This window comes from Pezoporus occidentalis, unplaced genomic scaffold (assembly GCF_034315485.1).
Source record: "Pezoporus occidentalis ecotype Australia unplaced genomic scaffold, CSIRO_AGI_Poc_V1 ctg122, whole genome shotgun sequence".
Lineage (NCBI taxonomy): Eukaryota > Metazoa > Chordata > Aves > Psittaciformes > Psittacidae > Pezoporus > Pezoporus occidentalis.
The window spans coordinates 1,585,318-1,609,263 of record NW_026913016.1 but is presented as its reverse complement, the minus strand read 5'-3'; the positions used below and the strand labels follow the sequence as shown (position 1 = coordinate 1,609,263).

Genomic DNA, 23,946 nt, shown 5'->3' with positions numbered 1-23,946 from the left:
CATTTTATATATATACACACACACATATGTATATATGTGCAAAAGCAAAGTCATTCTAAAAATCACAGTACTCTTTGACTACTTCAGAAACACTTTTAACCTACTGAATATTATGTAGAGTTTAAACCTTCAAGTGCCAAATTAGAAAGATAATAGTGCTTTAAGATTCAGAAGAGCAGGCAAGAGACAAGTGAATACTTTGATAAAGATTTTGGCAAATTAATTGCTCCACTGGTGAAAGTCCAATTCCTGAGAAGTAATGGATCTTTCAAAAGGGTATTTTACAAACTTACTAAGTTATATAATTAAAACCTACCAATTTGTTAATTAGTCCATCAATACATCTATATAGCACACTTAAAATATTTAATGAGTACCAAAGAGGTTGTTGGCAAAGTATAAATCCCTTAATATTCAGTGTTCTATGAAAGATAACTTTATAAGCAAGGTTACATTAATGTTAAAAGCTACTAATGCAACATAACTTACCTCTGCTTCTCTTTTTTCTCCTTATGCCTTTCAAAGTCACGGCCTCTTTCTTTCACCTCCCTTGTCTTTTCTTCTGAACGCTCTTTTGCTTTATGTTTTTCTTTGTGTTTCTTCCCCAGGGGGGTTTCCTCTTGTACTGGAGGAGGAGGACTAGGGGTACGGGGGCCTTTCTTTTTACTCTGGTTACTTTTAGAACTCCTATAGACAGATTAACAGGGGGAAGAAAAATGAAGGACTGCCAACTACTTCAAACAATGATTTCTCAGATGCTGGCAGGAAAGTTATAATGTAAAGGGCCTTGAGGCTTTTAGGATGGGATTCACCACTCCATTAGCAAAGCAGTGTTCAATAACTCTACTCGACTGTAGATGGTAAAAATTCACATTGAGCTCTTCCACTTATAACCTTTATTTCTGAAGCAAGGGAACAAAAATGGGAATTGCTCCTGTTCAGACAGAACCAGTTTTCAAAGTTAAAATGCCCTTGCATGAACTGCACACATCAGAGAACAAGAATTCAATGAAGCATCTTGTCTGTTTAGACTCCCATGTCTACAATGCAAAACCCTAATCACATACACAAAATGACCTATCCACTCATGTCTTGAATTTAACGTTAACTACCAGACACAGAATAAAGAATATTTTTGACTATGCATCCCATGATATGAAATGGTATATATTTTTTCATATAAACTACCACTGACATAAACCCTATGAACTAGATACTACTGCATAGTGAATGTCAGCAGCATACTACCCCATGCTGTACATTCTCATGGCAGAAATAACATTGTTTTGTCCCTGTTTTAAAGGGAATTTTTGCTTAGCAAATACAGATGTGTCTGCTTACTCTGCTACTGTAATTTCTTTCTTATCTAAGTGCTGTAGTCATTCAAAAGGTCCTGCAGCCAGCAATCACTTAGAAACAGGTTTTTGGAGATTGACTTTTCATGGCAAGGTACCCAGTACAAACTTCCTGTGATTTTCACATACCTTGTCTTTGCGTTTTCCCTCCCCTTCACATCCCCCACCTCCTTTCCCCTCCTGAATTCTGAAAAATTTCCTGCCATGTCAATATGTCAAACATTATTTCTTGAACAGCAATATGCAATACCAACAGAATGTGCAGGTAGTCAAATTACAAAAGTTTCACTTCAGTCTAGAAAAGCTACTTCACAGGCTGCAGTGTCTCAAAATAAAACTGCTTTCCCACTTTTTTAATGGTTTATATTTCCTCATCACCTCTCAGAGATTCTGGACATTCAGAGAGAAAAGGTTTGCTTGTAAACCATGAAATTAATCAACTGGCAGCCATATTAATGTAACAGTTTTCTGCGTAAGATGATTCACAATGCACTATTTAGACAACTTCACCTGAGGTTACAGAATCAAAAGTGCTGAAAGCAAGGATAATGAAACCCATATTATTTATGAAAAGCCCAGTAATAAAAAAATCAGCGTGGTTCTCTCACTTTTCTCGCAAGATGCATTTACATACTGACCTCTGCTGATCCAGGAGTGGGGAAGATACGGTAGATGTTTTCTTCTCTTTCTTACTAGCTGAAGATGATTTGGGACTGGATCTTCGTTTTGGAGATTTGCTAGACTTTCTCGGTGATGGTGATGGCGATAATTTAGATCTAACCACCTCTGGAGAAATCTTGAGGAAAAGAATATATTAACCGATACTGATGCTCAAGAGCTTGACTGTATGGGTCAAATACGTAAATTCAGTAATAGCCTGAGACTGAGATCTTAACCATGTACACATCTACCTCAAATAAACTAACTATCATTTTCAGAGAACATCATAAAAGGAAGATGACAGGAAACGGATGGGTGCAGATAAGATGATGCACTCTGTAATACATCACAAAAACTATAACTCAAAGTTTAAAATCAATATGTGCCCAGTGAGCATTCAAGTTTGTCCTACTCATTTAATAGCAGACTTCATAAAGCAGAACACTTGGTTATGGTGCTGGATGATTGACCAGATTCTCACAAATAACATCCAAGTCCCACACTTAGATACACATACACCAGTTATTTACTACTATGTAATACAATAGTGCATTTGTAGCCGAGGAAGCTTAAGTTTTCCAGGAAACAATTAGAAGGCTATGAAGTGGCTCCTGAATTTTTATTTTTAATTTCACATTGACATAATACAAACCTCTTTTTTAATGACTATATCCTCTCGCTTCTCCATATTTTCCTGCTCCAATTTCATGAGTTCTCTCTGAATCTTTTGGCGCTTCATTTCCAAAGACAGCTCATGATCATAATCATAATTAACATCTCCATTATCAGAGTCTTTATTAAAAAAATGAAAAAGGTAAACAGATTAGTAAACAATTACATATGAAATAATAATATTTAGCATACTGGATGCAACACAGAAATATTTCAGTGACTTTTAAGCACTGCATGAATGGAGCAATGAAGCTAAGCCAAATCTCTTTAATTATGTGTGTAAACTTGAAAAAACTCCAGTTAGTTCCACAGAAACTGCAGTTAAGTTTTTAAACTCCATTAACAAAAACACCTTAACTTCTTTCAGAGACTTACATCAATTAAGCTTAGGTAGGAAGGAAAACTCAGTAAACCATTTATTTATATTTAAATAACAAAAAGGAGTATATCTTCATGAAATCCAAAAATATGTAGAGCACTACTTAACTGGGAAATCTCATATGAAACAGATCCAAGTACTGAAGCATGTTACTAGAGAGCTTCGTGTAATAGAGTATCTCGCAAATGAATTGATACACTTAATTATATATACAAATTGAATTTAAAAGGTCTGCATAACCTCTCTCACTGGATTAATGCACAAGAGTTTATTTCTGTTTTAAAACATTATTACTGTTTGATTTTCGTATCAGAAGAGATGCAATTTCTCTCACTTTTTCATTAAGTCATGGCTAGTTAATATCATATGTTTCAAGCTTTGCAACTGAAATCTTACTGAAAATTAAAGCAATTTACTCACTCTGTTTGCATTTCTTATTATAAGGCTATTTAAGTTTAATGTTCAAAAAGCACTTCAGGAAAATAACTGTCAGAGAAAAGATTACTTCATTAAGAAGTTATTAGCTTTCACTCCCCCTCCTACACACAGGAACTATATAAAAGGTTCTGCAACAACTGAACTCGGTCTACAAATGCCCTTTATGTGCCAAGAATGCAGGGGAACAGCTTATAGAGAGGTGCAGTTCCTAACAGCATAGGTTCTTTCCCAGTCCATCTACCTGCTTATACAGCACTCAGCAGAACTTCACAGATAGTAATTCTACTTCAGCCATAGAGCTACAATCAACATTATTTTGATAAAGCATAGTTTTCAAGATGAAAGCCTCAATGTGTAGAACTTCAGACATTCATACTATGTATTTATATAAAACTTGAGGGTTCTATGTTCCAAAGTGTTTTGACTTCAGATTCTACTTCCATGTATACATGTCATAGGCCGCTGTTTCTTAAATCATGCTGAAAAGAAAATTTAGAAAGGAGTGAAAAAATATCACAGTTTCCATTCACATACTGTGACATGCAAAACAATATTTGCAACACTTACCTCACATGCTAAAAGTCACCTACTTAATGAAATTTACAGAGGAGCCTCATCCCAAAACCAACTTGTAGTATACTTTATTGCAAATACCTTCACTGTATCTGAATTCACTTAGAATGGATCAGGATTCTCATCTTCAATTGCAATATTGTAACTACTTCGGAAGCACTGACACAAAACTACACAAACACTACAGTTCATTAGAATCAGTCATAATTTCACTGTCAGGTGAGCTTGGTCTCTAACAGAAGTGAAACTCAGGAGAAAATAGACAGTCTTTTCCTCAAGGGGACAAGTATTATAAACAAAGACAACAAAATCAGCTTTTAACCACTAAACTAAACAAAAAAGCCCACACAAACAAAAATGAGTACAGAAGGTAATGCAAGACTCCTACCACTCCTGGAGCGTTTTCATAGTGCTACCTTCAGCTGCTGAGCTGCTGTTATACTCATCCAATGACACCCTTGTTAATGAGACAGCCTATACCACTACAAATTATGCAACAAAACCCTGCTGACTTAATTCTAAGGAGTTATTCTCTCTCCTCAGACTGCTCAATTCTGAAATTACTTTGGATGCAACTTGGATTCAACTAGTGATCTAAATGTGAAAGGTTCCGCTATAGAGTAGACTACGGCCAAGTTTCTTGGTGTCTGAGGAGCCTTTAAAAGGGAAAAAATGCATTTGTTTTTAAAATAAGTTGGTTTTAGCACTGTAGCAGTCCAACTACAAAGCAAAGACTGCTTCTTTACTCACCTCTAAAAATTAATGTCTACTGCATAAAAGTATTCTGTTTAGAGACCAAATCTTCAAACATTCTACTTTACATACAGTCCAGTAATCCTGTAATTCACTGAGCTGTAGAGGGACCATTGGTTTCATTACACTTACCTTCTCTATTTGTTTCCCAATCCCCATTTTCCTCTTCACTTTCTGGTGTTCTCTCCTTTGTAATTTTGATATCCTCTTTTTCCCTGTGTCTTCCTCGTGAAGACTCTTTCTATAGGGGGAAAAATGCTTCATTAGAGTAAACATTTTTATTTTAAAAGAAGACTGAAGAAGGCACATTTTACATGGCATTTTGGCCGTTTCTTTTTTATAGTTCAAAAAGTATTTCTCCCTTTAGCCTGCTGAACAAATACCTTCTTAAATAAGCAGAGATTCCACAGGCAACATGATCGAATGCAATTTCAAATAATCAGTGTGCAAACAGCAGATGGGGAAAAGAGAAGAAAGGTTTCATAAACTAACAAGGTTTAGGGGCAGGGCAAGAAACAAGCATGTATCAGAGAACAAAGTTTAAAACAGGAACTGAAAGAACAGATCAGGTTCTTGAGCTGATAGCTTAACAAACATTGGAAGAGTGTAATTTTGCCAGCTTGAGTGAGAGTTCTCAGCTGTAAATAAGAATACTTATATGCAAGGCAGATAAGCCTCAGAAGCTGAACCATTTAACTCTCCACAGGATAAAGAATTTGGGGAAACAATAAAATAAACAATAAAAAACCCAGAGACCCTTGGCTGGCAGAAGGAAGGGACGGGGGGGAAAGGCTAAAGCAACATATTGGAATCAAGTTTTGTTGATAACTTTATATTTGAACTTTCACTGGCCCTGAGCTATTACACAAGTCTAACTATTGCAGCAGCACCAGTTTGCATGGGGCAGATGGTCCTGTGGACTCCTAAGGAAGCCAAAGACTGTTCTTATAGGAAAGAAATTTCATAAGGTAACTGAACCCATGCTGTTTTTTCTCCCCAGCTAAATTCCAGTAGTAATTGATACGTAGTTACATCACTGCCGCTGCTGAAGGGACATTCCTTAAATAATCTACCTGGGATCAAGTGGAGCATAGGACAAAGTTTTTTCACTATTTGAAAAAAAACAAAACCAAAAACCCAATGGAAAAGAACATTCAAGCTTAGAAGTATCTCAGGTTAATTTACTAAGTAGGAAACCAGAAAGAGCAAATAATGAAAGTCCGTTCCATATCCCTTTTGTTCTCACCTCCCATAGTGCCTTCTTTTGCCTTTTGGGGATTCTTCAGTGTTGATACGTAGAAACCTTTGCTTTTATACCAAGAGAAGGAGATGCCTGAGAATTTCGCTAGCTATTTCTTACTGGGACTTTGATTTTTACTTAATTTCAATCCTTAAAATCACCTTAGAAATACAGTAAGGAAATAACATAAGCTTCTAGATAGTCACTCCCAAGTAAGTAAAATTCAACTATTCCTTTTTACTCACTAAATGTTAAAATCTTATCCCTAGCTTAATGATATGATGACAGAACAAGCACTGTCTTTATTTTACCTAGTGAACTAAACCAGATGCTTCAGCACACAGTTATTCTCAAGCCTCTCATCTTTATGCATTCAGTGTACCATATTCAAAGGCTCAGAAGCGACCAGGCGCTATGGAACACAAAGGAGTTTCACAGTAAAGAACTAATTTGTGTCATATTTAATTTAAAGCAGCTTGTAGAATAAGGAAAAAAAAGGTGGGGGGAAGGGAAAAAGAGGTTTCTCCATTTCATGACAGGATCTCTAAAACGATGCACAAGATGGTAACCTGTCAAGTCGTGTTGGCTACTGACACCACCTAAGCCATCACCACAAGATGTACTAAAGACATTTCAGAGCAAGAATTGTACTATACAAAGCAAGTTACATTAAAAGAAAATTCCTCTACTGACATTTGAAAACCCTAACTTCATCAACAAGACTGCCCTGAAACCACTCTATCTTCTTAGAGTAACTTAACATTTCTAGACTGCCCTCCTTGAAAGACTGCATCTGTTGTATTAAACTGTGTACTTCTACTCTATACTCCAACTCCTACAATATAAACAAACAATAAACAATTTCTGGAATACAAACACTAGTTTCTATTAGTCCAACACTACTTCTTACTAGCAAACTGAAATACATATTTTATACTACACAATACTACACAACCTGTGTAGTATTGCTTACATCTTGCCTACATCTCCAAGCTCACAATCAAACACAAGCGTCTAGAAACCTGTATTTTCTCCTTTCAGTGGAGTGGTTCAGTAGTGGCACAATTATACTTCTACAGAAGAACTGACAGCAAAAACATCTATGAAAGAAATTTTATTGAATTACTGAATATAGGGGAAAGGAATAGACAATTTTTATGCAAGCATGCTATTTTACAAGTCTGGACAACTTGATCCAAGCCCATTTATACACTAAATGACTTCAGTTTATTTGCCAGGAGAAAGATTCTGGTAACACTGCATCTTGAAAAAACAAATCTCAGTTTAGAAATTGAGTATTTATTCCTGGGGTCACAAATCAAGAATTTCAACTATGATGGTTAGAAGACACATTTGAATTTTCTCACTGCAAAAATCTTCAAGGTATTCCTTCCATTGTACTTGTTCCACTTACAACATATTTAATTCCCTCATACTATCGGAAATATTTCCTTCATATAGACCTGCTTGTACTTCACGGATTTTTTTTTGTCTCTCCCTTAATAAGCCAAGAATAAAGTAAGTCAAGCTCCAAAGGCCAGCAGAATGTCTTTGACTTGTACTTGAAGACGCTGTATCAAATTTAACCACACTCATGAACTATTTTTCTGCAGACTCTGAAAAAATCCCATTTACTAGGCAAGAAATAATAACCTTTCACAATAATATATTTATTAAAAAAAAAAAAAGAAGAAATTGCGGATTGTCCTAAACAAGTTAGTAGACCTTATCTTGCTGTTCTCAAGTATGTGCTCAGTTACACTATTTACATGTGTTAGATGATTACAGTTTAATTAATCGGTTAATTTGACATTCAGAAGAAATGCTACTTAGGAAAAAAAAAAAAACAAAACAAAAAACCCATGACATTATGGCTGAATTCTGTGAGATTTTATTTAACTTAACATCTACTTAAATTGAAGTTCCACACCCCGTAAGATATGATCAGCACCCTACAGCACAAGACTTTATGACTACTTGAATGAATTTCCCACCACAGCCAGAGGAGTCTGGCCAAGCACAGAAGGACTCATCCAGTTGGCAAAACATACTTCTAGCCAAGCAGTATTATTTTACCAACACCAGCAGAGAGAATATTTATAAGACTCTTACAAGGCAGAAACTTCAGTTTCAGCCTTATCAGCACATGTACACGAAGCAGAAATATAAACTAATTCAAAAGCACAGATTCCTTAAAATCTAAAATAAGCTATCAAGTATTACAGATAGAATCTTTTAGGCAAGCACAGTACTATTTTGCTCTAGGTATAATACCTCTATAGTGTAAACTACTACCACACTACGCAAATGTACACGAAAATGAATCTGAAGTTTCCCTGAAATTAACAGGTACTGTTTCCATTTCAGACATGGAAGACAATGCTGACTTCCATTTCTAGTAGAGATATTCAAAAGCCATACTGATAAAGAGCACAGATACAAAACAGGTTAATATACAATCCCTACAAAAAACCTTTCCTAAATGTACATTAAGTTCTTCCAACTATTTCTCCCAAATCACACACACCTCCCAGGTAACACTTTAGCTAATACTTCATATACTCCAATGTAGCTGTCTTCATAATACAGGGAAAATTTCAACATAAAAATTTCCAACTAAATACAGTAGCAGCATGAACCTACTCTATCTGTATCGTAATTGATACACTACAGACAGTGCTGAAATAATTCTGAGCACAAATCTGAGAAATACAGAAACAACCAAGTTCAATGTAGTTGTCCACGTAACGCAGCATATTGTCTCTGAAAATAACAGTGCAAGACATGAAGATATAAGGAATATATTCTATAATCTGTCCTTACAGGAAGTTTTGTCCTAAATACACACAGATTGTGCTAGTTATTTTATGTCTCCAAAGAAAAGAAATGCCTTCTAAGATGATTTTATACTAGTTATATTGTCTCAACTTTTTGTGGAACCTATTCAGGTTTTTTAATGTATCTTCTGGCAATCAGGTAGAATTGTCATACATAACATAAACAGCATTTCCCCTCATCATTTAAAATTTGCCACTCTTTCTACTGGGATAAAGTATGAACATGACGCATCTAATTTACATTATCTCAACCATACATTACATACATTCGCCACATGCTCTTTTTTTCTCCAGTCTCTCACTTCCTTGCCCACTTCAAAAATACTTCGTATTTTCTTGCATACAGGCGATCATAACCAAACACCATTTCAAATAAAACTGAACCATGAATTTCTACAACATAATATTGATCATTTTCTATTCCATTTTTATATACGAGTGTTTGCTTCTGCAACTGTGACTGCATTTTGAACAGATAGTTTTATTGAGCTGTCCACAATAACTTGTTTTTCTACTGGATGGCTTCAGTTACTTTTCAAATATTCATTCATGATTCTTTGTTTTAAATACATTCTTAATTGTGCATTACCTTGCACTTGCCAACACCAAGTTTCACCTTTCATTGTACTGATAAAAACTATCTTTCCCCAATCTCTGTGGCATTCCTCAGACTTTAGTAATCTCAACTGTTTTCATATCTTCTGTAAAGTTTGACATTAGGGATAGCCAACATTTTTTTCACATTCTTAAAAAGTTATAGCTCTTTAGATGAAGCACCATAACATCCTCTGTAACTTTATCATTTGAAATTAATCTAAAATTTTCCCCTTAGCTAGCTTCTAAACCTGACAATATTATACCTACTATTCTTCGACTATCTAATATGCCTCAAAAGCCTTGTTTCAAAAGAAGCTATTTAAGGTTTCACCTGTATCAAACAGTTCTTTCTTAACCCCTATGCTCTGTTAAAGTTTCATGCTAGTAGACTGGCGAAGCACAAATTCTGCCTGCAGGAACAGTGCTGCCCTTTCAAAAAAAAAAAAAAAAAAAAAAAAAAGTACAATTAGGAAACTTTTTATGGAACAAGCTACTTTTCATTATTTCAAAACAAAGTTAAGATTTTTTTATCCAGCTCCTCTTGTTATTCCAAAAGCTTTAGTAAGAGATGGAAACTTCAGATATTAGATCTCCACCATAGTAGCAGCTCTAATGATGGAGCAAGATTTTTGTTAGCAGTTCAGTCAGTTCAGTCTTCTGTTCCTTTAGATATCCTGGTTCTTTGCAATGCAACTCTTGATGACTGTCCCTCTTCATCTATTGTACCAGGAAATTTTCTTTGGATATCCCACATTTGAAAGTTGCCTCCATGTAAATAGTATAAAAGCTCAGTGGTCTCCTCAGCCTTCTGTTTTATGAGATTGAAGCAGAGTAAATTTTTTTTCCTCTGCAGTGTGCTTACCCTGTAATTCTTGGGTACTTTAACAGACCCGCTAAATCTATGATGCTTTTTGATTCCTGCTTCAAGTTCATCTTTATTTGGGTCTTAGTTGTTTAAAAGTATTTTATTATTACATTAATAGAACACTATAAAAGCATGAATTCTTACCAAAAGTAAGAATTACATCAAAATCAGAGTTGTACAGTTGTCAGTTGGACAGAAGAAGTTACGATAAATTTTTAATAACGGTTGGACAAAAACACTTCTCCCACCAACCATGTACTCAGTAACTGAACAGTTTATTCAAACTATTAGAAAAATAAAAGAAACACATTCAAGTAAAAGAGTAAAAAGATCAAAAGTTTACATAAATTAACAGCAACTGAAAACATGATTGAAAGGTAAGCCATTCTCTTAATTTAATGATAGCAGCTGCTGTTGATTTCTTTATACCTGGCATAAAAATTCATTTTATACAGCAAGCAGGAACAGACCAAGAGGAAATAAAAACAGAATGCTGTTAATATCTGCAGAAGCAAACCTGAGTTTTCACAGATAAAAATTTTTAGTTGTTATTCATATGAAAATGGTCTTAAAAAACATGATGCAGGAATACACTGGTGCTATTGTTACATGGGTTCAGGGTCACACTACCAACTCTGCCCCTATCCATTTGTAACATCAGGAACAGATAATACGATTTTAAAAAAGTAAGTTCTGATATTTTAGGGGTATAGGGCTGCAGAAAGATGATAAGAAAATGAGAATGATAATGGATGAATTTTTGCAAAATACAAAAAATGAGCAGTTGGGATGGCTGATCAGTCTGTGAGGAGGAAGGTGAAATGAACCAGCACAACAGTAACTGTGTGGTCTCATCAAAAGCAAATTTGGAAAAACTGGAGTCAGAATGCATGTGAACAATGGATATGAGTAAGTGCTGGGGGGAAAAACAGCGGATGATTGGAACATCAGTTAATACACTTTCTTGGTAATAACCAGAGTCTGCAATGTTATTAAATAATAAATATCAGTATCCATAATATATTTTAGTCTGTGGAGTTTGTAAAATCTTTGGGCACCACAAGACCAGAAAGTGCTATAAAATTGCAATATAATACAATTGTTAAGACACTTCATAATAAAATATGCCACATGCTATGTACAAACCGATCAGTTCATTAAAACATTTTAAATATTACAAGTCACCATGATCAGGCTTCTAGGACACATTGCCCAACTGCTACTGAGGGATTCTGGAGTTCTGCAAACTCCACTCTTACCCTAACAGGAGAGGACGATTCCTCTGTACTTCGCTTCTGTGGCTCTGCTTCAACATCTTGACGTTTGTTCTTCATTCTTTCCCGAAGATCTCCAGTGGGTCTTTCTGGTGACCTGTTTAATACAGAAACATAATATAACCAGTTCTGTGGGACTATTTCTAAACAAATACAAGCTATTACTTTTTTTTTTATTTAGCATATACATAAAGAAGCTAAACCTCCCACCCAGAAGTGAAATAGATGAATAAAAAAAAAATACTTTGTTCTAATGTGCTTAAGCATTCTAAAAAACCAACCCTTTCAGAACATGAAGGAAGACTTGACTCTAAGAAGAAAAATTACTTGTACATGTATATGACATGACTTGGTTACTACTCCAGATCAGCTTCAGGTGATCTTACCCAGAATAAATCTTTTTCTGACCATCACTGTGTTCCACAATCACTCTTACCAAGTCTTTAAGATATCTTTAGCCTTCTCCATATTCTAAGCTGCACCATTTTAATATATATCTTTTATATATATATATATATGTGTATATATATAAAAACCACAATTAATGCAGAGTCAAATTACTTTAGACTAGCAACGACAGTCACACAGAAGCACAACTCTGAATACAGATGAAGCCTGCAAGTGGAGACAACAGGACCTTAGTGCCATCCTCTCACAGCCTTAGCGAGACTGCCACAGAAAAAACCCTGTTGCAAGACCATGCACCAGAAATTTACTCCTGGAGGTCTCCTCTATTTTCCATTTTGCAGTTACTTCATTACAAAATATTGGATGAACTCTAGCAGTCATGTAACAACATATATTTTCTGTAAAAAGGTATTATGGGAAGGGAAGGGGAACATCCTATCCTACCACATCTATGTAATTTTGTCACCTTAGTATGTATTCACAAGTTCTTTATCCCTTATGAGTTTAAAGATAACAACCTTTGCATTCAAACAAGTTCCTAAGCAAAGGGGATGGATATAAGAGCTGCTTCATATGATCTTTCAGTTCAAGAAAACAAATTTTCTCTTCATATAAAACTGGACTGATACCGAGTTTTGTACTTCCAGGATGGCTGTCAGCTGTTAACTACAGATTCTCCCATGAAATAGATGAATGAAAGTGCTGGATCTGTACCTATCAGTTTACACTAAAGAATCACAAAGAGATAATTGATACTGCCTTAGTTGATCAGAAGTTATATGTACTATTTGAATAAGGAAGTCTGCACTTGTTTTTCAGACTGAATTAGGGTTTCCATTTAGAAAGTGTCATTTTTCCCACTCTTCCTCTGCCACATAAGTACATCATAAACTGTCTTTCACAGTTTGTGCATACAAAAATCTAAATTAATGATTTCATTTTCAACCTGTGCATATTTGAAAAACAGTAATTGGTTTCCACTTCGTCTTTTGCAATGTTGCCAAATTGTGCCATAAGGTTAAGTGTTTTAGGATCCAAGAAGAAAAAGACCAGCGACTGCTCTCATTCTAAATACATTTAATTCTTCATGAAGTTTTAAATACAGGTCAATCTAGATTGGAGGAAAGGTACAAAATGGTAGCATGCTACTTCCTTCAGCACTAAGGATCAAATAATATCCAGCATACAAATATAAACAAGTTATCTTCTTTGCATCTTTAAAGCACCTGACTTTAGAAAAGGTATTAAATTAGCAAAGGTATTCAAGCTTATTTTATTTCCCCTCACCCATCTTAGAAAGATAATTCCTTTGCATTATTGAAACACTATGAAGCATTCCAACCATCAGCTACCTCAACAAATAAACTGTCTTCAAACATTGTACTGGCAATATATGCCTTAATTTTTAATAATACTTAGCTATGGCAGAAAGGATTTGAATTTGTGAAAGTGAAAATTAATTTTAAGGGCAAAAAAATGTAAGCTAATGTAACATTGCTCCTCGACAGGAGCAATTTCAGGTATATAAAACAGCAGCTAAAGGAGAAAGCAACAGAACTTCTACTGAATGCAGCTCATGTACTTGGTTTTTAATATCTTTTTTTTTTTAAAAAAAAAAAAGCTACATACCAGAGTGAAAAAACACTGAAACCATTTCACTCTTAATTAGTATCTTTTTCAGTATGGGAGGGAAGAAAAAACTTATTATTCAAATCTACTTAAAGATTACAAAAGTTACCAAGAAATCACAGAAATGAAAAAAAGCTACAGCTTCAGGCTTGGAGTTTGTTAGTGGGGTTTTTTGTGTTTTTTTTTAATTTTTGTTTTGGGTTGGGTTTTTTTTGTTTTTTGGACTGAAAATTTGTCAAATTTTAAGAAACAATTATTCAGAAAACTGAACAGTTTTCAGATATTTTAACTTAATGCACAGAAAAAGAAGCTGGTCTGATTTTTCTTTCAGGTATACCACAACTTTAATTTGGCTTCTTTTCTACCTAACCTTCCACTTGCTTCCCCTCCAAAAAGGCTCTTTGATTATTACACGTAATGCACACTGATGAATTCCAACAGGTAACTATAGTTTTACCTCTACAGTTAAATGTGTGGCTAGACTGCAGCTGGTAGAACCTTTCACACAAAAGGCTCCACAGCATTATCCCTGTACACTGAAAGCAGAAAACTACTCGACGAAAAAATGACTTAATATTTTGTGATGGGCTTACTTCTTAAGTAAGGCCTAAAATGCAGAATTTCATCATTTCAAAATTAAAGCAGGGACATTAAGCAATTTTAAATGGCATTACTTGTGCAACAGTTCAGTTCTGCATATTCAGCAGCTTGGTTAGGAAATACAGATTTGTAACAGTCCCTCCACTTGCCTCTTAACAGTGTCGGGAGTAACTACCCAGCAGTAGGCACACATTACAACGTACTTTTTGAGCATATCTGTGTATGTTTGTGTGCACACACGTGCAGGCATTAGCAAATGACAATTATTAGTGTGTAATGTACATATTAAAATTGCTCATGAAATATTGTCCCTTTTTTTTTCAGTTTCCCATACAATTGTATTTGAACCTCACAAAATCTGTAAGGTCTTACCCAATATCACTGCTGGTTTGGCTTTAAAAATGGTTTAATTATCCAGAATGAACATGATCAGACAGGCTAAGAAAGAGAAGTTACAATGGCATAGACACATATGTATACGGTATAAGAGAACCAGCAGGAAGCAGCCAAGCAGCTACCCAACAATTTAGAAGTGGAGCAAGAGAGGAAAGTTCCTTGTGGGATAGCATGTTTATACACAGCTCTTTTCTTGTTAGCTTCTCCATACTTTGGATGCCTGGAAGACTGGCAGGTCTATTAACAAATTCTTAATACCCTCATCAAGAAAGGTTCGCATGCTCAAACATGCTAGGTTCCCTTTTTTGTAACAGCAAGATTAAAATTCATGCTGTGAGAAGCAGCATTAATGCTGAAACGGAGTTATAGTGAAACTAAACTTAAAGAGTCTTCTTCACACTTTAGAGTCAAGTTTTCCTACTGCCTGGTGTGATTCTGAGTTTTGGGAGGCGTTATAGTCAGATAAAAACCATTAACAGATTTATTTCAGACAGGTATGAAACTGAAAGGCAAGACAGAAAGGCAGCAAGACTTGCTTTGCCCTACCAACTGCTTGCAAAACAAAGGCCTTCATCCGCAGGTCTGGCTGAACACATGTAGACACATCACCATTATGTTGTCCCAGATACCTGCACAAGAATACTGCTTGAACTGAACTGCTGTGGAAACAGCATGAGCTTGGCTTGCAAGAAGCCAATAAAACTGCATTCAAAATTCTGGGTAACATTTGTAAAAATCTCTGTAATGTTAAATGGCATGAAACTGTCATCATTTTATCATGTACATAAATCAGTTTTTTTCTGTGCCTGGCCGTGAGGTATTACCAGAAACTTCTGAAGACAAGCATGCTTTTTTCATTTGTCTGTTATGGTGTGTGTGTATGTGTATGTGGAAGGCAGGCAGAGGCTTCCTCACCCTTTTTAAGAACACTTAAATGTTAAATGTGTCAAGCAGATAAGCAGCAAGATTTGTCCTTTGACTTTTTCATATAGTCCCAGTAAAAAAAGTTAGCAATAAAAAGAAGTAAACTGACATTATTCTTAAATGTCAGTAGTGACAGTGAAGCAGAAACACAGTTTTAATCATTAAAAGAAATGTCACTTTTCTTCAAATGACCAAGGAGAACTATGCACTGAGTGTTCCAAACACTGAAAACAAGAAGAAAGTGACATTCTAAAAGCTTTAAAATTTAATTTCTACCAGTAAATCACTCATTTTTCCCATTTGGAACATTCAGTACAGAATGGACTAAAATTTTTTACATACTGAAAGAAACATTAAACTCAGTGATGTATTTTGTATCCCAGCTGCTACCACCTTAGAAACAATGGAAGATCAAACAAGTCAAGTCAAGATCATCCTGAGAGTATGCCACAAGACCAGGAAAAAGAGACAGAAACAGAACCCTAACCTCATGCCAACCTTCCTGTTGTGGCTTTACACTTTGATATTTTAGTGTGCCCATCTGTAATCTAGAGGCAACACAGACACTACTGTAGCATTATGAAGGGCGGTTGTTTCTAAAATGTGAAGACTTCATACAAAGACGTACTATGCTGAAACTGTATTTTTTTGTTCTTTATAGCAAGAATATTACAAAGTTACTGCCACATTTTGTTTCAGTTAAGTAAGGTGTTACGCCACAAAAAGGACAGTTGAGACACCCAGTGCTTTCACATTACAGTAACAAATGAAGAGGCAGAGAGTAAAAATACTCTCATTTGAAAAATGGAGTTACTTTTTGGATCACCTCCTATAATGCAGGATATCTGTTCTGTATCTGACAGATAAAGTCATAGGACTACATCTTGAAGAGAACTGTTTTCTCACAACAGGAGAGAAAGGATAGATGCCTTATTCATCAAACAATATAGCAAACGCAAAAGGGCTGCAAGTATGCGAGTGCTGCAGAAAGTAGCTGCAAGACAGCATTTTAGTAAAGGACAGAAAGGCATATCAGAAGCTGCAGTGACACTACACAAAAAAAGTGTTAAGGCACTTAAACTTCCCATTTCAAGTAATATAAGACACTAATCTGCATTCAGTGGATTCTGTTCATTTTTTAAAGTTACATACACACAAATCCTGAGAAAACCCACTGCAAATTGCTAAATTGTCTTTGGAAGCTTCACAGTGCAACTGGTTATTGATAAAACATACCATTAGGCACACAACAGCATTTCACTTAAAAAAAAAAAAAACACAACAAAAGACATAGTTGCAAAAGCTATTTTTCCTACAGCATGTGAAGAATTCAAAGTGAGTTCTTGATTTACCTTCTATAACTGCTGCTATAGCCTTTACCTCGTGGTGAAGGGCCATGTACGAATCTACATGTGTTCCCATAGAGGCAGTTGCCAGTCTTCAGCCAGTTACGGCACTGTGTCTAAGAGACAGACATCACTGGGTGAATTTCACACTCGTTTCTGGAAATACCATTGGTGTGAGTGTGGCAGAACAAACAAATGACTCCACATTAACTCCCATTTATCTGCAATTTCTGTCCACCAGTAATATAATTTAAAAAAAAACAAAACCCAACAATAAGCATCAGGTCTGGCAGAGAAAAATTTAGGTTGGTGTGAATTCCATTAATATGTACATTACTACTGCTCCTCTCCAGAAGCTGGGACAACACACGTTATCTAAATATTCTAGTTACTAGTATGTTGAACGTCCATGCGTTAAGGAGTTCTTTCCACCTTTACTAATATCAGTGACATCTGAGTACTTGGTACTTGTAAGCTACACTTTCCCACCACCTAAATCCTGGAAAAGAAGATGCTGGGGTGGAGAGGAGAAGAACGCTTTTACAACTCACCTCTGCAGTACTTCCAGTGCTGGGTCCAAGCCTTTCAAACACACTGGGTCTTCGGGAAGTGCTATCGGATATGGTCTTGGTATTTTCCACTGTGACCTTCCTTCTAATTTTTGACATTTTGTACTACTTCAACCAAAAAAAAAAAGCAAAACTGTAAAATCCTTCAGTTTGAGGCTATGGACACTGAACTCACATTAATAAAATAGTATGATACATGTTGCAAGAGTTGCTGCAGAGATGATGAAGAAAGAATAAAAGTCATAAATGAGTGAAATGTATCTAATAACAAGGAATGCCTCTGATTTAAACAAGTCAGCTGAGCACCAGTAATGATAGTCCTTCATTTTATTTTATGACCTGTTTTGGATTCTTCAGCTTCCCTTTGGGAAAGATCATAGGATATGTTATCCATTTCAGTACCAAACACCACACAGAACAGATGCTTTCCTTCAACATGTATTTTATGTGCAGGAGCTGAAGCGACTGCAGGTAAAAAGAACCTTTAATATTACTTCACCAACCTCTCGGAAACGGGTTCTAAGAAATTAAGTAATGGCTCATTTTCAGAAACAGATATCCAGAAAATGAGAGCTCTATCCATCCCTCTTATTTTGATGTGTGAAATACCAACTTGACATCATACTGCACATCACCTTGATACCATCCACAGTCTGTATTTGTTACTGGCTTATATCCTACAACTATTTGCAATCACCTGAGTTTAGAAAGACAAAAAAATAAAAAAAATAAAAAAATAACAAAACAAAAAACAAAAACAAAAGAAAAAAGAAACAAAAAAAAACTGAACCAAGAAAAACCTCACCCACAAAAACCACCAACCTCAAAAGCAAACAAAACAAAAAACAAAAAAACAAACAAAAAAAAACCACAAAACAGCGATATGCTTAAGTAACTCCTTTCATTATAAAAAAAACAAATTTGAAAGCAAATACAGCACAAGTTTGATAAATAAGTCACAACTTCTCTTACCTGAGGAGTTACTGAATACAGAAAAAAAAAACTTTTTTTTTTTTTTTAAAAAAGCGAAGATACACATTTCAAGACAGATTGTACAAAAAAGCGCAAACTGGAGTCCAAAAACCATTGTCCATTGTTTAAATTCTACTTGAACTACACTGAAATTATTTCAGTCTCGGAAAATCTGCCAGTTTCTGGACGATTTATATACAGCCCAAAAAAAACACCTCTTTGTCACAGTGCCATCACTCTAGAGCTCATTACTCAGTACAACATGATTAGTCAAACTCTAACCACCTACCCTTCTGCTATCTCTTCTGCCCCTATCCACATGTCACGAAAAGCTCATCCATACAGTCAGAATAATACAGATTTAAGCTAACACCCTCGACACTGTATTACTACAAATTTTCACTGATCTTATCGGCAATATATTCCCATAGCATTCAGATTGTAAGGTTCCATTCTACAGAAAAATAATAAAAAAAGAAAAAGTACAAATGCGGACAAAAGCACAAAAAAAAAGAAGTAACACTGCTGTACGTATTTTACACTTGAAATTTGGATAATACCTGGTTTTCTCCCTTTTATTTTGATGGAACTTCATTATCTGAATCCTATGGTTACTTCAACAACAAGGCTTCTCTAGAAGACTAACATTTGTGCACTTTCTACAAAGAAAACTGTGCTGAAGCTCTTGCTAGGCACTATAGCTCCTTTACAAGCAACAGAAGAAAGCAAGCTTAAACTGTACTTGAGAGATTTCTCAGCTCAGCTCTAATGACTACTTCTGCAACACTTTGATTATCTGAAGAATTTGATCTCTATCATAAGGAAGTTTCAGATAACCAAGACCTTAACCAAGATGCTCAGACATGGTAAAAGTTAACCATGTGTTGTATACCAGACATTAAAAACAATGGTTAACAACAATTAGTGGAAGCAGACAGTGAAACAGTAGAATTTGCCAGTATTCAGAAATTACTTAGGTTAGTAAAAACTGTGGAGAACAGAGATTTCCAGAAAGATCTACCTGAGTTAGAAAATTGAGTTATACAACAGCAGATGAAATGCAAATAAATAAAATGTAATGCACACAAGGAGAAATGATTTTATCTAAATACTTGATGAGTTTGAATTAGTCCAGTCTTCTGAGAAAAATAATTAGGAGTCATTGTGGACAGCTCAATGTGCAGCAGTAGTTACAAAGTCTGACAGAATAAACCATTAAAGGTAGAAAGCAAAACAATACCACATCTCACCCAGCTGAGCACCCTTCCATTTCAGGATTGTTTCCCACTGCATGTCAGCAAAATCCCCCAGCGAATTTGTAAAGTTTCATGCAGCTACACACTTTAACAGAGGATACAAAAATTGACTGACATATGCAAAAGCATTTTTAATAAGACGATCGTATACGAACTACTGATTTTGGTTTAAATATTTGCACTAAAAAGAGATATATCTGAAATAAAAAGGGTTAGCAGAACGGCACTGGCAATGGCATAGGGAGAAGGTTCAACACATGAAGGACAGATAAAATGAGTGCATCTGATACGCAAGTACAATACACACTAACATGATAGTAGTACATAATACATAAAATTTACTTTTATTTTGCCTCCTAATTTCAATGTCCTTCTATTTTCAAGGAAACAGAGGCAAAACATCTTATTTTAAATTTTACTTTTTACCTAGCAAATATTACCTTCTTTGAATTAACTTCTATGGGAAGTTAAGATGATGACTAAGCTTAAGAGAATAGTTCTAGACATGGAGAGGATGAAGGGGGAAACACCATCATAACTGAACAGGTAACTTCATTCCAACTACCTGCTTCCTGACGTTTTGGCCAATAATTTCCTATAAGGAAATTAAGAGAATGCCATCCAACCCTGATTCTTCTATGGTTTGTAAAAAAACCCCTATGTTAAATGAAAAAAAAAAAAAAAAAAGCTAAGAGTAACAAACAAAAAATATGTACTATTTTAGGTAGCATTCTGTCAATTCTATCACAAGGGTTCTTCTGGTTGCTCCTGCAACCAAAACTGTATGAGATTTCACTTTAAGTGAACATAACTGTTATACAGGCTGAATGTTTAGAGCCCAGACATGCTATTCACAGGCAAACTGAGGAATTTTCACTATGTCAAGCATTACATTTGAGAGACTGTATCTGGAAATGTAGCCAGTCCCATTTTCACTCTTCAAAAACCCAAGCAAGTTGGAAAAATAAAGCCACTATTTAAACAATATTGCAGCTGAAAACCTCAGATGCCTAACAGTAGTTTTATGTTAGTGACAAGTTTCCTTGCTTATAAACAAGTACTATAAGGGGAAAAACAAAATTGTCTCAATTCCAGATTTTTCAGACTGCATATTAATGGATAATCAAGAACAATTGAAATGGAACATCCCATAGAATTCCCATAACTTGCTCAATTCTCCCTCATTTTCATCTTACATTGCTTTACTCTTGATGATCACCATTCTGCAATAAATCCCACACTAATGGCCAGTTCAGCGATTTTCCTTTCCACTAAATGCCTGTGCCTCTGAACTAACATCTCCTTATCAAACACTCACATGGATTAGAAAGCACTGATTATCAGTGTTGGCTGAGCCCTGAGCATTCATATTTCAACATTTCAGCTAATTACTTCCATGATTATTATTTTTTTAAGTTTCTAAGTAGAAAATTATGTACTCCTATATTTCAAGTACATGACACTGTATCGCTGTATCTACCTAGGGGCACTGAAGTGTCTGCAACTTCTGAAACAGCTTACTACTACTAAGCAAAATTAACTTTATACTCCTAAAATAAATTCTATAGCTAAGGTTTTGACTGTAAAGTATCACTTTCCAATACATAAATAAGATCCGTAGGAATTGTTAGTAATAATTTAGGAATATTTTAACACTACAATAACCTACAGATGAATCTATGTTATTCTTTAAATGAAGTAACTTTTCCTGGGTGAGAGACTAACTGTTAATGACATTAATTATACTACCATTTGAAATAAAATGTATCTCTGAGTGTTATCACATGAGTAAATTTAAAATGTAAGACAGACTTGAGAGAAGCGAGTATACCTAGTGGGCACTATCCAAGTAACTGAAATCAATGAAGCATGATGATTAACACAACATTCAATGAAATTCCGTATTTTTATTATCAGTACTCCTCCATTTTGGGGTCAAGCATGCTTAGCATTTTTCTTCCAAAAGAAGTATGATATTACATAAGCCACTATCAATAGACGCACACCTGAAACACCTGCTTTTCTACTAGAAAAACCTAATCCAGTCATTTGCAAAAAACAATCCTGCTTCGACAGGATAACTACAACTGAGATGTAACAGAACAACAGCAAAGTTCAGAAAAAAAATATAACAAGATATAATTTGTTCAAGAAAGTCCAAGACATCCCTAGTAGGCATGTCAATCAATGTCTGTGCATGCATACATGCATGCCACACACAGGTTAAACATAAAGAAATTCCTACCTGTGAAGTGACAAATAATATGCCATTTAAAGTTACAAACAAAATTGTAATTTTAAAATCCTACATGAGTTCAGGCACAAACTGATTGTAACACCCTATGATAAACTAATACCTGTTGACAACTAAATAACACCTTAGGAAGAGGAAAATGTCAGTGCTTCCCTCCACTTTTCCACATGAAAAGCTTTTATCTGAAAAGGTTTTGTTTCTGATTACAGTGTTAATGTTTCCACATGATGCTACTAACAAAATAGAGATACTGGAAGGAGCTCCACTGGTTTACTACCTAAAAATAATGCTAAAAATAGTAAAACGCATTGTTACCCATCTTCCAAAAAACTAGCCAAATACTGGCTGCACATTTATATGATGTCAGTCTAACACTCTTAACTCCCACAAAGAAGCCTGTTTGGCAGAACCTTAGAAATTATTCCAAGTTTATTTTAACAACTCCGTGCTGTCAACCCGTCACCATATTAAGTTGACCCTACCTCTCATTTAACATATGGTATTCCTTCACTAGTAGTGATAAGCAACTGCTAGTTATGTTTTCAGAAGTATAAAATCACAGCTGGCTTTCTACATGTAAATAAATAAATTAAAAAATCAGGCCCTAGCATCACAAAAGAAAGTATTCAGTATTCCATATCTCATCTAACAAAATTCCCATACTCAAAGAAGATGATCCATCAGACTAAGGGACAGTCTATGCAGACTTGTGTGGACAGACCCCAGTTCACTATGCCTTCATGCCAAGTTTGTTGGACACATGTTATCTCCAATCTATAAACTGGAGCACCACATTAGCACGTTGTCACACCATAACAAGCATGCTGAGGAGTGGAATGGATTATTTTGGGCACAGCCACATACAACTACCACAGTTTCCAGATACACTTAGTTGATGGCGCCAGTCTGACCGCTCCAATCTGCACAGAGGCACCTTAAGTGTTTCACCACCACAGCAAGATCCCTTAAGGTCCTGATCCCTATTCCACTATCTGTCAAAACCTGTTCTTCAAGCAATCTGGCAAAAGGTTGACAAGAAACCAATGGCGGAGGGAGAATCCAGCAGAGGAAGTCAAAGGTAAGGACCTAAGCAGACCATCTGCAATACTAACCCAACATGCCTGGCATACAAGCTCTGGAAGGAATGGGAGCCAGCTGAGACCACTGTCTAAAGACATGGTGATGACTGAATTGGCACCAGCGAAATTAGCCGATCCTCTAAGCGCATGAAGCAGAAACTGGTTTACTGACAGAAAGTGGGAGAAGAGCCTCACTGAAGGGGAAAAAAAACATCAACAAGGAAGATCCAAGTACGTGGGAGGCGGGCACCGGCATGGTCACCGACGGATGGCACCTCACCCCGCGCAAACGGCTGGCTGGCCGCATCGCTAGGCCCGCCCAACCGCGCCCTCAGCGAGGCCCCAGCCGCGCACCGGGCTGGGCGGGCGACACCGCTGCCCTTCCCCGCAGCTCCGGCACCGAGCCCGTCGTGGGCCGCGGGGAACGGGATGCAGGACCCGGCCTGGCCCACCCTCTCCCGCCTCTCCTTCCCTCACGGCCCTTCACTCTCCCTCCCTCCACTCCCCGGTCGCTCCGCCACACTCACCTGCTCCTTCCGCTGCCGCGCCGCTCCCCGCCGCCTCCTCCGCCGCCGCCCGGGGCGGAGAGGGTGGGAGGGGGCGAGGGGGGAGTCCGTCCTCCCGGGCCTGAGCGCGGAGCGACACGGAGAGGAAGACGAGGAGCGCCGCCCGCTCCTACAGCCCGGCGCCGCCCGTCCTGCCCCCGCGCGCCGCGGACGATGGGTAACCGCCGCCGCCACCACCACCGCTCCCGCCGCGCGCGGCCTTCCCGGCGGCCCTCGCGCCGCCCGCCTCGGAGCGCTGCCGCTGGTGATGACGTCAGGGAAGGGAGGGCAGCAGAGAGGGGACCGGGCGGAAGCGGTAGTGCCG

At 36.7% G+C, this 23,946-nt stretch overlaps 1 protein-coding gene across 3 annotated transcripts in view; it reads right to left on the bottom strand.

Annotated features, from left to right (window-relative positions):
- ZC3H13 (zinc finger CCCH-type containing 13) overlaps nucleotides 1-23,833 on the bottom strand; it is a 46,761-nt gene extending 22,928 nt beyond the window's left edge. For 2 of the 3 annotated variants that reach the window (XM_062607375.1, XM_062607378.1), the window contains exons 1-8: nucleotides 23,604-23,833; nucleotides 17,498-17,623; nucleotides 16,953-17,062; nucleotides 11,629-11,740; nucleotides 4,963-5,071; nucleotides 2,668-2,807; nucleotides 1,994-2,151; nucleotides 490-687 (exon numbers count right to left, since the gene is read on the bottom strand). In XM_062607375.1, coding sequence (XP_062463359.1) covers nucleotides 490-687; nucleotides 1,994-2,151; nucleotides 2,668-2,807; nucleotides 4,963-5,071; nucleotides 11,629-11,740; nucleotides 16,953-17,062; nucleotides 17,498-17,614 — 944 coding nt within the window. In that variant the 5' untranslated portion in view covers nucleotides 17,615-17,623; nucleotides 23,604-23,833. The remainder of the gene's footprint in view (nucleotides 1-489; nucleotides 688-1,993; nucleotides 2,152-2,667; nucleotides 2,808-4,962; nucleotides 5,072-11,628; nucleotides 11,741-16,952; nucleotides 17,063-17,497; nucleotides 17,624-23,603) is intronic. The other variant, XM_062607377.1, reaches the window with a different exon arrangement.
- Between the last annotated feature and the right edge of the window lie 113 nt (nucleotides 23,834-23,946).